The 13,595-nt window shown below is 49.1% G+C and overlaps 1 protein-coding gene across 2 annotated transcripts in view; it reads left to right on the top strand.

Annotated features, from left to right (window-relative positions):
• The window catches only part of Ralb (RAS like proto-oncogene B), a 36,142-nt gene extending 24,298 nt beyond the window's left edge, over positions 1–11,844 (top strand). Inside the window, exons 3-5 of one of the 2 annotated variants that reach the window (XM_087579850.1) lie at positions 3,107–3,315; positions 6,144–6,321; positions 10,339–11,844. In XM_087579850.1, the coding sequence (XP_087435976.1) occupies positions 3,107–3,315; positions 6,144–6,321; positions 10,339–10,458 (507 nt within the window). In that variant the 3' untranslated portion in view covers positions 10,459–11,844. 2 annotated transcript variants of the gene reach the window in all.
• Positions 11,845–13,595: the final 1,751 nt, after the last annotated feature.

Raw genomic sequence — 13,595 nt, 5'->3', positions numbered from 1 at the left:
TCAAACTAATCTTTGACAGTTTCATATATGACATGCATATAATCTATGTGGATTGTATTCATTCCCCTTTCTCCTGCTTTTCCCACCTTCAGCTCTCACTTCCTAGTCCTAAAGAGACCCACCCATTTTCATTCTATCTTGTGTGACCCCCTGGGTTCAGTTAGGGGTGCCTACACAGGCATCACCGGGCTGGTGTACTTTGAGTCACACTATCATTCCATTACATTAGATTGCTCAGTCCAGCCCCAAACCTAGCCTCACCAGTGCTGGGCCTGGCTGAGATAAGTCAGTGGGTAAGAAAATCACCATGCAAGTGTGGGGACCTGAGTCTGAACCCCTAGAGCCCATGTAAAACCTGAACAGAGTAGCGTCTGTGACTCCAGTGCTTCTGTGGGAAGATCAGAGGTGCAGCAGGAGACCTAGAAACCAGCCCAGCGCACATACAGTGTCAAGACTCACAGGCAGGGTGGGAGGTAAAGGCTGATGGCTGAGGTTATCCTGTGACCTCCACTTATGTGCAGCACAAATCTCCACAAACATCACAAACACACACGTGCACATACAAACACACACATGCACACACAAACACACACATGCACACACACACATGCATACATAAACACATACACACATACACATACACCCAAACACACACACATACACTTATACACATACACACATGCACACACAAAGACATACACACATACAAACACACGCACATACACTTACACATATACACATGCACACACAAACATGCACACATATGCATGTACTCACACATACACAAACATACACATGCATACACAAACACATACACACAAACACACACATACACAAACACACATACACACATGTGCACACAAACATGCACACATAAACACACACACTAAATAAATGTAATTAGAAATTTTTAAAAGGGACCACATTTTACCAGAAGAGTTTGCCACAGTTTCGTGAATTAGTTAATGTGTATGTGTGTGTCTTTTTTTTTTTTTTTTTTTTTTTTTTTGGTTCTTTTTTTCGGAGCTGGGGACCGAACCCAGGGCCTTGCGCTCCCTAGGCAAGCGCTCTACCACTGAGCTAAATCCCCAACTCCGTGTGTGTCTTTATTACAAAGTAAGCACTTGGGGAGGCCTAACTGCTTCTGTTTTTCTTTTTTTGGCAGCTTTTGAATTTGTTTTGTCTTTGGGGGAAATACATTCTTATATACATAGGTAATAATCTCTGCTGTCAGTGACCTGCTGAAGAATGACACACTTGTTATTCTAGAGTTTTCTGCACGCCCGGATATAATTCCTGGCCTCTTCTTCCGCAGCAGTGAACCATTCAGTTGTGCGCCCAGCCATGAGCTGAGCATTGGGTACGCCTCCGTCTTTGGCGATGCCCTTTGGTGCCCACAGCGACCTTGATTTCTGGAGATTAAATTCCTAGAAGCTGGATGTGGGGAGGGTCAGAGGATAAAGTACTTCTCATTTTATCAGATGTTGACAAATCTTTCCGGGGGATGGTTCTGTCCCCTGTCCCACAGGGAGCAAAATGTCTTTCCCCAAAGCCTGTGTCTCAGGGCAGTTCTTCCCTCTCTCCAGCTTTCTTTTCTCTCCCTCCCTCCCTCCCTCTCACTCCTTCCTTTTGCACTAGTGAGGGGAGCGCATCTCATGCTGGTTTTGGATGCTCTGTGGGATGGCCGTGCCTCCCATCGGTGTATGTTAAAGAGGAGTGCTCTGTGCACCGTGTGCAGCCCGAGTTCTGGCTAGCGCTTGCATTGTGCTGCGCTGTGCTTCTGTTTTTCATTCCTGAGAAATCGAATTTATCAATCTTTTTTTACATGGCTTCTGGACCTTGAGTCATAGTTTAAAAAGGCCTTCTCTACTTCAAGGTAATAAGGTGCTCACCATGTCTACTTTCAGTGCTTGACTGGATTTATTAATTTACATGTGTGTGCATGCTCATGTATGCAGATGCATGTGGGGTATGTGTACATACATGTGCATGCACATGCTTGTGTGCCTATGAAATCCAGAGAGCATCCCCAGGTAATGTTCCTCAGACATGGTCCGCTTTGTTTTGAGACATTGGCTCACTGAGGGGCCTGGCCTTAGCTGGCCAGTGAGTGCCAGTGTCACCTGTCTTTGTGTCCCTGGTCTGGGAGTATAATTGTGCACTATTACCACGACTCACTGTTTTTTAGATTTATTTTGTTTTTAGTTACATGCACCAGCGTATAACTGTGGGTGTGTGCATGTGAATACAGGTGCTCATGCATGCTAGACGCACTGGATCTCCTGGAGCCACCCAAGGGCACTGTGGCCTGAACTTGGGTCCTCCGGGAGAGCCGTGTGTTCTCTCAACTGCTGTGCCCTCTCTCCAGCCTCTTGCTTTGTTGTTGTTGTTTGTTTTTCTTTTTTTTTTTCTTTTTTTTTTCGGAGCTGAGGACTGAATCCAGGGCCTTGTGCTTGCTAGGCAAGCGCTCTACCACTGAGCTAAATCCCCAACCCCTGTTGTTTGTTTTTAAAGTGGGATGTGGGGATCAAACTCAGCCCTTCACGCATGATGACCGGCACTTTACCCACTAAACCATCTCCCAGCCCCTCCGCTGGTTTCTTCTACACCCTGGCTCCTCTCGCCAGATTCCTTTGGGATGAGTTTTATAGTTCTGTTCATTATAAATACAGGTTCCCAAGCCTCATTTTCCCAGTGTTTGTATTATAACTTTATGCTGTATTGACAATGATACCACCAAGAGTTCTGTTTAGTGCTTTCTTATCTAAAATAGGCCTATCTGCCCCTGTTGCTGAAAGCTTAAAAAAAAAAAATAGAACTCAGAGCAAAGGAAGGGTCCCCAAGCATGATGGAGTGTGCCTGGAATTCCAGCATTTGGAAGGTAGAGACAGGAGGATCAGGAGTTCAAGACCAGCCTCAGCCACATAGTGTGACCCTGTCGAAGGGAGGAAGGGAGGGGGGAGGGAGGGGGAGGGTTGTTTGTATTCTTCCGTGTGTTCTCTGGGTGTACCAACTCTAGGTTCTTAGTGAATACAGAGCGTATTGTAAAGCATTCAGGTGTAGAATCCAGATGCCGACCACTCCATAATTCTGACTGTTTCCCCAGTTTGTAGAAGACTATGAGCCCACCAAAGCCGACAGTTACAGAAAGAAGGTGGTTCTCGACGGAGAAGAGGTTCAGATAGACATCCTGGACACAGCCGGCCAGGAGGACTATGCGGCCATCCGTGACAACTACTTCCGAAGCGGAGAAGGCTTTCTGCTGGTGTTCTCCATCACGGAGCACGAGTCTTTCACCGCCACAGCCGAGTTCAGGTGAGCTCCCCAGGGAGAGCCTGGCCCTGACCCTCCCGCCAGGAGGCTGAGGCTCGGAGGGATCTGGGGTTGAATGGGCTGGTGATGGTGGGGCTCTGACGACAAGAGCTCTGCCATGGGGTTCTCTGAATCGTGGTACACTTTAGTCCACCATCGCTTCTGTTTCTCTGGGCGTCCATGTTTCAGGATTTCTGTGTGTATCTTTTTTTTTTTTTTTTTTTTTTTTGTTCTTTTTTTTCGGAGCTGGGGACCGAACCCAGGGCCTTGCGCTTCCTAGGTAAGCGCTCTACCACTGAGCTAAATCCCCAGCCCCGCCTGCGTGTATCTTTTTAAAAGGTGTACTTATTTTTACTTATGTGTACTGGTGTTTTGCCTACCTGTATGTCTGTGTACCAAGCGTGTGCAATACCTACCAAGGACAGAGGGCTGTGAGCGTGACAGTGACCCCATGGCCTCTGCATGAGCAGCCTGTGCTCCCAGCTCCTAATTCTGCTCTAAGAAACAGTGAACGCTGGGGTGTACTTCTGTAACTGGCTCTTCCCCACATAAACACCCCATTTTCTTATATAATTGCAGTTGTTTCACCTATCATCCTTAAGAATATTTCTGCATTAGTCTATTTTCCCACTGCTCTGATAAAATACCCTAGCTAGTCTGCTTATTAGGAGAGAAGATTTGTGGTTTCTGAGGCGACATTCCACGATCACATGGCCTGTTGCTCTGGGCCTGGGGGTGCTGTACAGCATAGTGGGGTTCGCTGCTGAAGTTTGTGCAGCGCTCGGCGGTTGAGATGCTAAAGAGGGAGTCTAGAGTCCTAGTGTCCCCTTCCAGGGCGCACCCCAGAGACCTAGCTTCTTCCCACCGGGCCCTGCCTCCTAAAGTTTCCGCCATTTTCCAGTAGTGCCACAGAGAGGGCGGTGGCATTTGAGATCTGAAGCATAACAACACCCATAGCCTTGGATTGCTGGAAACCCACTTTAAGGCCAGACAGGGCTTGAACTCATAGAAATCCACCTGGGTCTGCTTCCCAAGTACAGGGATTAAAGGCATCTGGAAGGTGACATTTTGTTTTAAGAATTCGATTAGAGTCTAGAAATAAGCTAAGGATTGAAAAGGGAAAAGCAAGCCCTATACTTTCCTCCTATAATCTTTCTTTACTTTCATTTTTATTTATTTTATATGCGTGGGTGTTTTGTCTGCATATGTATCTGTGTACACACACATGCCTGGTGCCCGCAGAAGCCAGAAGTGGACATTGGCTCCTCTGTGACTAGAGTTACAGAACACTGTGAGATACCATGTGGGTGCTGGGAATTGAACCTGGGTCCTCAGGAAGAGCAGCCAGCGTTCCTGACCACTGAGCCATCTCTGTATATATGAGTGTATGTGCATGTATGTGTGTTTGTGCCACAGAGAATGTGTGGAGGTGGGGGAGGACTTGGGGAAGTCAGCTCTCTCCTGCCATGCGGGTCCCAGGGATTGAACTCAGGTGGTCAGGGTCAGTGCCAAGCCCTCTTCCTAGCTGAGTCATCTCGATGACGCCCAAGCTTTAACAGGTCCTTTCCTGTCACGAGGTCAGATGACCGACCAAAGGTAAAGAGAGCCAGCTAAACATTTCCCAAGATTTGGAAGGCAGCCTTGGTGAGCCAGGGAAGCCGCAAGAGCTGAACCCATCTGTAGAGAAGGCCAGTGCTAAGGTGGGACTTCTGCTCTCCAAAGAGCTGAAGGTCCTGGCTTTCTTTCTGCAGCTGTGGTGTGTGTGTGTGTGTGTGTGTGTGTGTGTGTGTGTGTGTGTAGGAGACAGGTAGCAGAGGACTCAGCGTGAGCTGTTGCCCCTGTGGATTTTTTTGGCCGCTCAGGAGTTTCTGTGTGGATAGCACTTGTGCTCAATCACGGCTTGTGTTTCCTCTTCATAATCTGACTTTGATGCCATCGGAAGATAAACAGGATGCATGTCCGCCCTGCGTTCTTTTCTCCCTTGTGCCTGTAGTGGCAGTATTGAGCATTTTTGTGAGCTGTTGTTTTAGGTTTAATAGTTTTTTTTTTTTTTAATTTTCTTTCGGTTGTTGTTGTTGTTTTTAAGTAGGGTATCATGTAGCCCATGTTAGCCTTAAACTTACCGTGTAGCTAAGATGGCCATGAACTTGGTCTTTCTGTCTCCACACAGTGCTGGGTTTGCAGGCTTGTAGCCCCGTGCCTGTCCGTAGCGTGCTGAGAAGGGTCTGTGACTGCAGTGGAAGCAACCTGCCAACTGGGCCACGTCCCCGAGATTCAGAGGGTTCCTTCCCGAACTTCCCTCCACACCTTTTTTTCTTTTCCCCCATAAAGTGGGGGCCCCTGTTGAGATGCAGACTCCCGACTTCGTGTGTCGCCATCTCTTTTGTAGGAGTGTAGGGCAGAGAAATCTGCAGCTGGAGAGAGACCAGATGATGGTGGTGGAGGAAAGTCGAGGGCCAGCCTGGAGAAGCCCCCGGCAGTGTTTTGAAATCTCCCTGAAGGAATGATTTCTCTTGTTCTTTAGCTAGGCTTTTTGGATGCCCTGTGAGCACCGAGGCACACTGGCAGCTACCTGTAAAGCCGACTTCATATGCTAGCTTCAAAATAAAACAAAACGGAGCAACGTTGTTTACTTGTGCAGCTCTGTGCGCACTAGCGCACATACCATAGTACTCGCGGAGGATGGAGGACAACCTGTGGGAGCCGGTTTTCGCTGCTCACAGTGTAGATCAGACTCAAGTCGTCAGGCTTCGTGGAGGCAGGAGAGCCCTCCAAGTGCCTCTCACGCTGACTCTTTCTGAACCACGCTGTTCTTGACACACCATCCTTAGGGAACAGATCCTCCGAGTCAAGGCCGAGGAGGACAAAATCCCTCTGCTGGTCGTGGGCAACAAGTCTGACCTGGAGGAGCGGAGGCAGGTGCCCGTGGAGGAGGCCCGAGGCAAAGCGGAAGAGTGGGGTGTGCAGTATGTGGAGACATCCGCAAAGACCCGAGCCAACGTGGACAAGGTAGCGTGAGTTCTGGAGGCTTCTCGGAGCCTGGCTTGTGCTGTCTCAAGACTCAGCTGTCTCCCTTGCCCCCCGACTTTCAATTTTATTTTAACTGTGTGTCTGTGTGTGTGTGTGTGTGTGTGTGTGTGTGTGTGTGTGTGTGTGTGTGTAGGGGAATGCACATGTGAATATAGGTGCTCACGGAAGCAAGAAGAATCCCCTGGAATTGAAGTTGCAGGTAGTTGTCAACTGTGTGATGCCGGTACTGGGAACTGAAGTTAGGTTCTGCGAAATCGGCACTCTCTCCTGTCCACTCAGCCACTGCAGCTGCTGCCACGGCTGCCACCGCCCTTCCTCTTCCTCCTCACCCTTTCCTCCTCCTCATTCTTCTCTTCCTCCTTCTCTTTCTCCTCCTCCCCTTTTTCCTTTTGGACAGGGTCTCAGAACACCCCCAGTCGGGCCTCAAGCTTGGTTATGAAGCAGTGCTGACTTTGGACTTCGGTCCCCCTGCCTCTGTCTCCCAAGTGCTGCCATTACAGGCTTGTGCCATCACAGCTGGCATGCCACTTTCTGTTTTTCTTTTTCTTTTTCCATCTTTTTTGTCTTGTTGAGGGTCTCACACAGGCTAGCCTAGAGTTCCGTACTGTAGCTGAGGAGAACCTTGAACTTCTGACCTTCTAGCCTCCAGCCCTCTCCCTTCCAGGGCTGGAATGACAAGTCATGCATGGAACCCAGGGCTCTACACGAATACATGACCACCCCGTGGTTTTTCTTTTACGTCAGAGTTCAGTGTTAGCACACAGTTGAAGGAAGTGCCCCACAGCTGAACTTCACTCCGTTTTCACACGCTATGGTGTGGGCTCTTACTTCACATCCTGGGCTTGCGAAATCAGTGCAGAGTCAGGGCAGGCAGAAAGGCTGTCTCGGTTATGCTCAGCCACAGATCTCTCTACGTCCTGTTTTTTTCTCAATTCGCACTGTAACCCAGGCTAGTTCTGTGGGATGTCATTCCCCATCTTTGTACCCACCAGGGAGAGCTGGTTCTGGAGGGAGCCTGAGTGCTCTCAAAGGAATACTAGGAGGGCCTGGCTTTAAGCAGGGTCAGTGCTCCCTGTAGCCCAGGGCACAGTGAACTGTATTCCATCATCAGCTGGGGTTTGGTTGTCATGTGGGTCCCAGGGAATTGAATTCAAATTGCCAGGTTTCTAAGCAGGTTTCTTATCCACTACACCATTTCCCTGGCTCTGCCTGCCTGCCATCTATCTATCTATCTATCTATCTATCTATCTATCTATCTATCTATCATCTATCTATCTATCATCTATTTTTAGACAGGGCCTCTATGCTCTATACTGACCTGGAGCTCTCATGGAAGAAGTGCTAGAAAGACAGGTATGGACTTTTACACCTGATTTATGGGTGTCAGGGTGGAACCCAGGTTTCCACGTACACTTGACAAGCACTCTCCCAGCAGCCACATCCCAGCATCTACGTTTTCTTTACGTTGTTATCCGAACTTTCACATTGCTTCTGGTGATGCTCAGGCTTCTGTTTTTTTTCTTCCTGTCAGTTTCCTAGCTGAGGGGAATACAGTGGGCATCCAGGTATAGCCTTAATCTTCTCCAGAGCAGAAGGTGGTGCATATTTGAGACAAGATGTATTGCTGGCTGTCCTCTGCCTCCCACGCCTGGCCTAAGGCTTTATGTTTTAAAACCAAGAAGGCCGTCTGGTCATGGTAGCATAGGCCTTTGATCCCTCTACTCAGAAGGCAGAGGCAGGCAGATCTCTATGAGTTCAAGGCCAGTGTGCCCTGTGTAAGGAGACCTTGTCTAAACAACAACAAAAACAACAAAACAGAACAGACTTTCCCAGCATGAAAATGCTGGTGTTGTTTTGGAGGGGGTTAGAATCAGTTCTCTGGGATCTCACTCTGTGTGTTGGGGACACGTCATCATCTCTCCCTCCTCTCCCTGGACAACCTTTGACCTGCAGGCCAGACCCAGCAGGAACTCGTAACAGGCAGTAAGTTTTCTTCAGTGAACACTTCCCTGCAGAAAGGCTGCGGATGCTCAGGCCAGGAGCAGTGTAGGCAGCCGGTCAGTGGAATGGTCCACAGGCCTCCCTGCCTCTTACCACAGGAAGAAACCAAAGTCTGTGGTTGGGACCCATGGCTGGGCTAGCAGAACCTGTGTAGAGTCAACCTGAAATACTCAGAGCTCCCTTCCTGGTGCCTGGGCTCCGTGGTCAGCTCATGTGGGTGTCATACCAGGGAAGCAGTCTTGTTTTGTTTCATTTCTGAGACAGTAATTTATGTACCCCAGGCTAGTTTCAAATTTGTTGTATGTCAAGCTGACCCTGAACTTTGACCCTTTCTAGACCTGTGACACCACACACTTGTCTCCCTCTTCTCTTCTCTTCTCTTCTCTTCTCTTCTCTCTCTCTCTCTCTCTCTCTCTCTCTCTCTCTCTCTCTCTCTCTCTCTCTGTTTTTCTCTCTGCCTCTCTCTTTGTTTTTCTCTCTCTGTCTCTCTGTCTCTGTCTCTCTCTCTCTCTTTTTCTTTGTTAAAGTGTCAGGGTCTCTTCTACTCTAGGCTAACCTCTAGCTCAATGTGCAGCGAGGAGGATTTTAAACTCCTGATCCTCCTGTGTCTGCCTCCTGTGCTCTAGGATTCAGGCGTGCACCGCCATGCCTGGTTTGTGCGGTCCGGGATCCCACCCAGGGTCTCGTGCCTGGCTCTGCCACCTGAGCCCCAGCCCCATGCTCGCTCTTCCCTTTGGTTTGTCTCTGAGAATCAGCTCAGAGCTGGTGGCGATGGCAAAGCCAGCGTTCTCTGTCCTGCTCCCAGTTTCTGTGGGACATCTCCAGTGTGTCTTTGGTGGGAGTGTATTTTGTCTGCCGGGGTCTAATCAGTCCCTTGGTGATTGTTGGTAGCAGAGGGCGAAACCCAAACCTCCAGACGAGCGATAGCGCCTGCCTAGATAAGCTCATCTTTCTTGATAAAATTCCTCTTGGCAGTGGGGTGGGGGTGAAGGGGTGGAATGGGGGTGTGGAGCTGGGGAGTGAGGAGGAGGAACACTGCGATAAGACTTCTCTTTCCTGCTTCTCCCAGCTCTCCAGTCCAGGAACCTGCCTTCCTCATCCCTGCCCTCTTGCTTTCCCAGATTTGCCCTCGGTGGCTTTCAAAGTAGGATTTGTGGAGGGGCAAATTAGTTATAATGGCATTGTAGCCTCTGTGGTCAAACAAGGTGTGGTGACATGGGACAACGCAGAGGCTAGCCCTTTACTCCTTTACTGTGTGTGTGTGTGTGTGTGTGTGTGTGTGTGTGTGTGTGTACACTGTTACATGTATGTGGAAGTCAGAGAACAACTGGTGCGAACCAGTTCAAGTACTGAATTCAGGTCATCCTGCTTGGTGGCGGGGGCTCTACCTGATGAGCCGCCCTTTGCCTTTTCTGGAAGCAGGAAGAATAGACTTGAAGGCGACTGCCCTCTGGATGTCTGAATTTCACACGCCATTCTAGAACCGTGCTTGGAAAAAGCACATTTTACCCTTATTCTGTAATTAAGAAAAGATCTGGTGGACGGTGACAGGCCCATCCTGCCCGTGAGAGCTGTGTGCAACGGCAGAGTTCTTTTGGGAGAGGGAAGGTTTCTTTAAAGCTCATTTTTACTGCCTTGTTACTGACTTATTGTTGGTGCTTTATTTCAATGTAACGGGCTCACAAACATAAGCTTGGGGGCTGGAGATGGACTTAGTTGATAAGACTCTTGCCTGGGGCCATCGCCAATGTCACAAAGCCTAGCCCCAGGGTGCACGGGAGGACCAGGATTCATGGCCATGCACTGCCAGTTGAGGCCAGCTTGGGCTACAGGAGAGCATGTCTGAGTGAATGAATGAATGAATGAATGAATGAATGAATGAATGAGCGAGCATTTGGACTCTGCCACAAGAGCTGAGTGCATCCCTGCCAGTCGAGCTGCTTGTCAGTGACTCCCCCCGACCCCCATTTTTTCTCTCTTCCTTCCCACTGCCAGGTGTTCTTTGATCTGATGAGAGAAATCCGGGCAAAAAAGATGTCGGAAAACAAGGACAAGAACGGCAGGAAAAGCGGCAAGAGCAAGAAGAGTTTCAAAGAGCGGTGCTGCTTGCTGTGAGCGGGCCGCGGACAGAGCGAGCGGAGAAGGCCACATTGCAGCGCGCCGAGCCCAGGTGGCCTCCCCCTGGCTCCCCGCTCTCCGCAGCTGTATTCACTATCACTTCTTGAGATGGGACAGATACCTGTGCACCAGTGGCTGGCAGGAGAAAGACGCCTTCGTCTGTGCGTCTGTGCGATGCATCTGCTAACGTTGCCAGGAGCTTTGAGAGTCTGCCCCCTCCCACCCTCCCTGAACCGTGACTGTCACCAGCTCTAGGGTCAGGAATCTGAGTTGTGTTGACAAGAAAGAGGATTGCCACGGCGGCTTGTCCCCCCCTGTTCTAGGACATGGTCATCTTTTGTTGGAAAATCAAAATGCTTCACATTAGCAGGGCGTGCTGGTGCACCCCTGTAGTCCCAGAACTCTAGAAGGTAAGGCAGGGAGGGTAGCCTGAGCCCAAGGCCAGCCTGGGCTACCTAGCAAGACCCTGTCTCTAAAAGGAAAAAGAACTAACATCTTATTTTCTTAGATTTAAAAAGAGGGTCTCTGGCAAGACCCCTCGTTAGTTCTTATCAGTTTAGAAGTAGACAGGGGGCGGAAAACCTAAGCTCAGGTAATACTGAAAAAGCCAAAACAATTTGTTTTTTTTTTTTTTTTTCTGTTTTAAAAGATAAACTTCTGTGACTTGGAAGCAGAATTAGAAAGATGAACTTCACTTGGTCCAGATAGGCTGAACCAAGCCTCCTGGCGTTTGTAGAGAAAGTGGGACGCTGTTCCCTTCATACTTAAATGCCAGCCAGGTGCTGGCTGTGGGCTTCCCTCCCTAACACCCTTACTTAGTAGTGAGGAAACTTTGTGTGGGGGAGATGTAGGCCTGTGCCCCAGAACAAGCTTTCTTTTTTCTGACTGGATCATCTCACCTTTTCTGGTTCCCTCCCACTCCAGCCATAGGCCTGTTCTTTTTCTTCCTTTCTGAAAAATGTGACCAGTTCAAATTATGTCCCAGGACACGGGCCAGCGCCAGCTACCTCTGCAGACTCTACAAGCGGAAGAGGGGAAGGCTCAGAAGGGAGGGCCATCTCCTGTAGCTCCCGGCAGTTGGTTCTGGTGACACTGACATGAACCAGGTTCCAGAGGCTCACACCCACTCTCTGTTAAGCCTCCTCTCGGGGAAGGGGACTCTGGGACTGGGGGCTGCCACTGAGCACACACACTCCTCCCATTTTCCAGAAGTGAACATTTCACGTTTTGGTGCCGAATGTGAATCTGGGTGGGAAGAGCGGGAGCCCTTCTAATGGATTTTTTTTTACAGAGGTTATGGAATCCAAGGTCTGATCCCTGGAAACTTGTGTCACTTCCAAAGAATCATGGGCTTTTTCGAATTAAAAAAAATTACACTTTTCAGAATTTCTCCCTTTTTCCTGCATGCCACCAAACGGAATGCTCAGGGAAATGAACTAGCAGTCACTTGTCATTCTTAGCAGACGTGCTGCGGTATCAAACAGGCACTACTTCGGTGAACCCCAGGGGTTGGGAAACACAGCTACAATAGAAGCAATAACTATGGACTCATCTCTCCTGTGGGAGACATTTCCACCCTCCTTCCCAGATAAAACCCTGAAGATAATCACACCCCAGCACCAGCAGACAGCCCTGTCAATTAAAGATTCTTTCGCTGACATAAAAATGTCCACATGAGAGAGATGACTCAGTGAGAGCAGGTGCCACAAAAGCCCCAGACCTGGGTCTGAATCCCCTCACATGTAAGAAGCCAGGGATGACCGCGTGCATGCCTGTCACCAGAGTGCCGTGGAGTGGATGGAGGCAGGAGGATCGCTGGCACTGGCTGATTGCTAGACAGTTACCAGGTTCAGTGGAGGCCCTGCCTCAGAGGAAGAAGGTGAGTGTGTCAGAGCACAGTGTGCACACATAACCACATACATGTGCTGCCTGCACACACATGCAAAGCGTCAAAGATAACCACACTGCCTGTTAAATGAGCCCATCTCCACTTCACTGACACAAATGTGCTTATTAAGCTAGATGAGTGGCAGTGCGTAAATTATTTCATTTGTGTGTACAGATGTGTACATGGTGGGCACGCATGGGCACAGGTGCCACCGAGTGCTATGTAGATCAACGGACAGACACTTCGGGGAACTGGTTCTGTCCTCCCACCTTTACATGGGTTCCAGGGATCAAACTTGGGCCATCAGACTTGTTCGGCAAGCACTTTTACACACCAAACCATCTCATTGGTCAGAAACCAATTTAATGCAGGTCGGCTCGATGGCTCATTGGGTAAAGGAGCTTGCCACAAAACCTGACAACCCGAGTTCGGTCTCTGTGGTCCACATTCGTGAAGGACAAAACTGATTCCTACGAGTTGCCCTCCGACCCTAAATACATGTGCTGTGTGGCATGCATGTACTCATGCATAGCTACACACACACACACATGCATGTATACACACACACAAACACACACACACACGCACAATAAATAAAAGCAAATAAAGAAGTTTAAATGAGTATTTAGGTGAAGTGACAACAGCTGAAGTACACAGTTCCTTCCTGTGTCAGTGTGGGAGCTGTACTCTAATAAAGCGCCACAGATGCTAGCATGTGTCATTTACACTTGCCACACAAGCCTCTGACCTGAATCCTGTCCCTGGAACCCATTGGAGGAGGAGGAGGAAAGAGTCCCAAAAGTGGTCCTCCGTTACAGTCTCAGGCATACACACGTTATGAGTATTTTGTCGTGTGTGTGTGTGTGTGTGTGTGTGTGTGTGTGTGTGTGTTGCATGCACATGAGTGCAGGTGTCTGCAGTGGCCAGAAGAGGGTGTTGAGTCTTTTGGGGTTACTAGTGGCTGCCTGATGTGAGTGCTGGGAATTGAACTCTGGTCCTGTGGGAGAGACGCAAGGGCTCCTAGCTGATGGGCCATCTCACCAGCCCCAAATAAATACGTATTAACTGTGGAGGATACTAGTATGCTAGTAATAGCAAACATGACTGACTTTTAAATTACATTTTTATTTCTCCATTGTGCGTGTGTGTGTGTTGTGTGTCTGTGTGTATGTGTTGGTGTGTGTGTGTGTGTGCATTCAAGTCCACCAGAGGTCAAAGGACAACTGAGGAGAGCCAGTTCCTTTCC

This window comes from Rattus norvegicus, chromosome 13, assembly GCF_021556685.1.
Source record: "Rattus norvegicus strain SHRSP/BbbUtx chromosome 13, alternate assembly SHRSP_T2T, whole genome shotgun sequence".
Lineage (NCBI taxonomy): Eukaryota > Metazoa > Chordata > Mammalia > Rodentia > Muridae > Rattus > Rattus norvegicus.
Note: the sequence above shows the minus strand (reverse complement) of the source record. Positions and strands in the feature narration are given on the sequence as shown.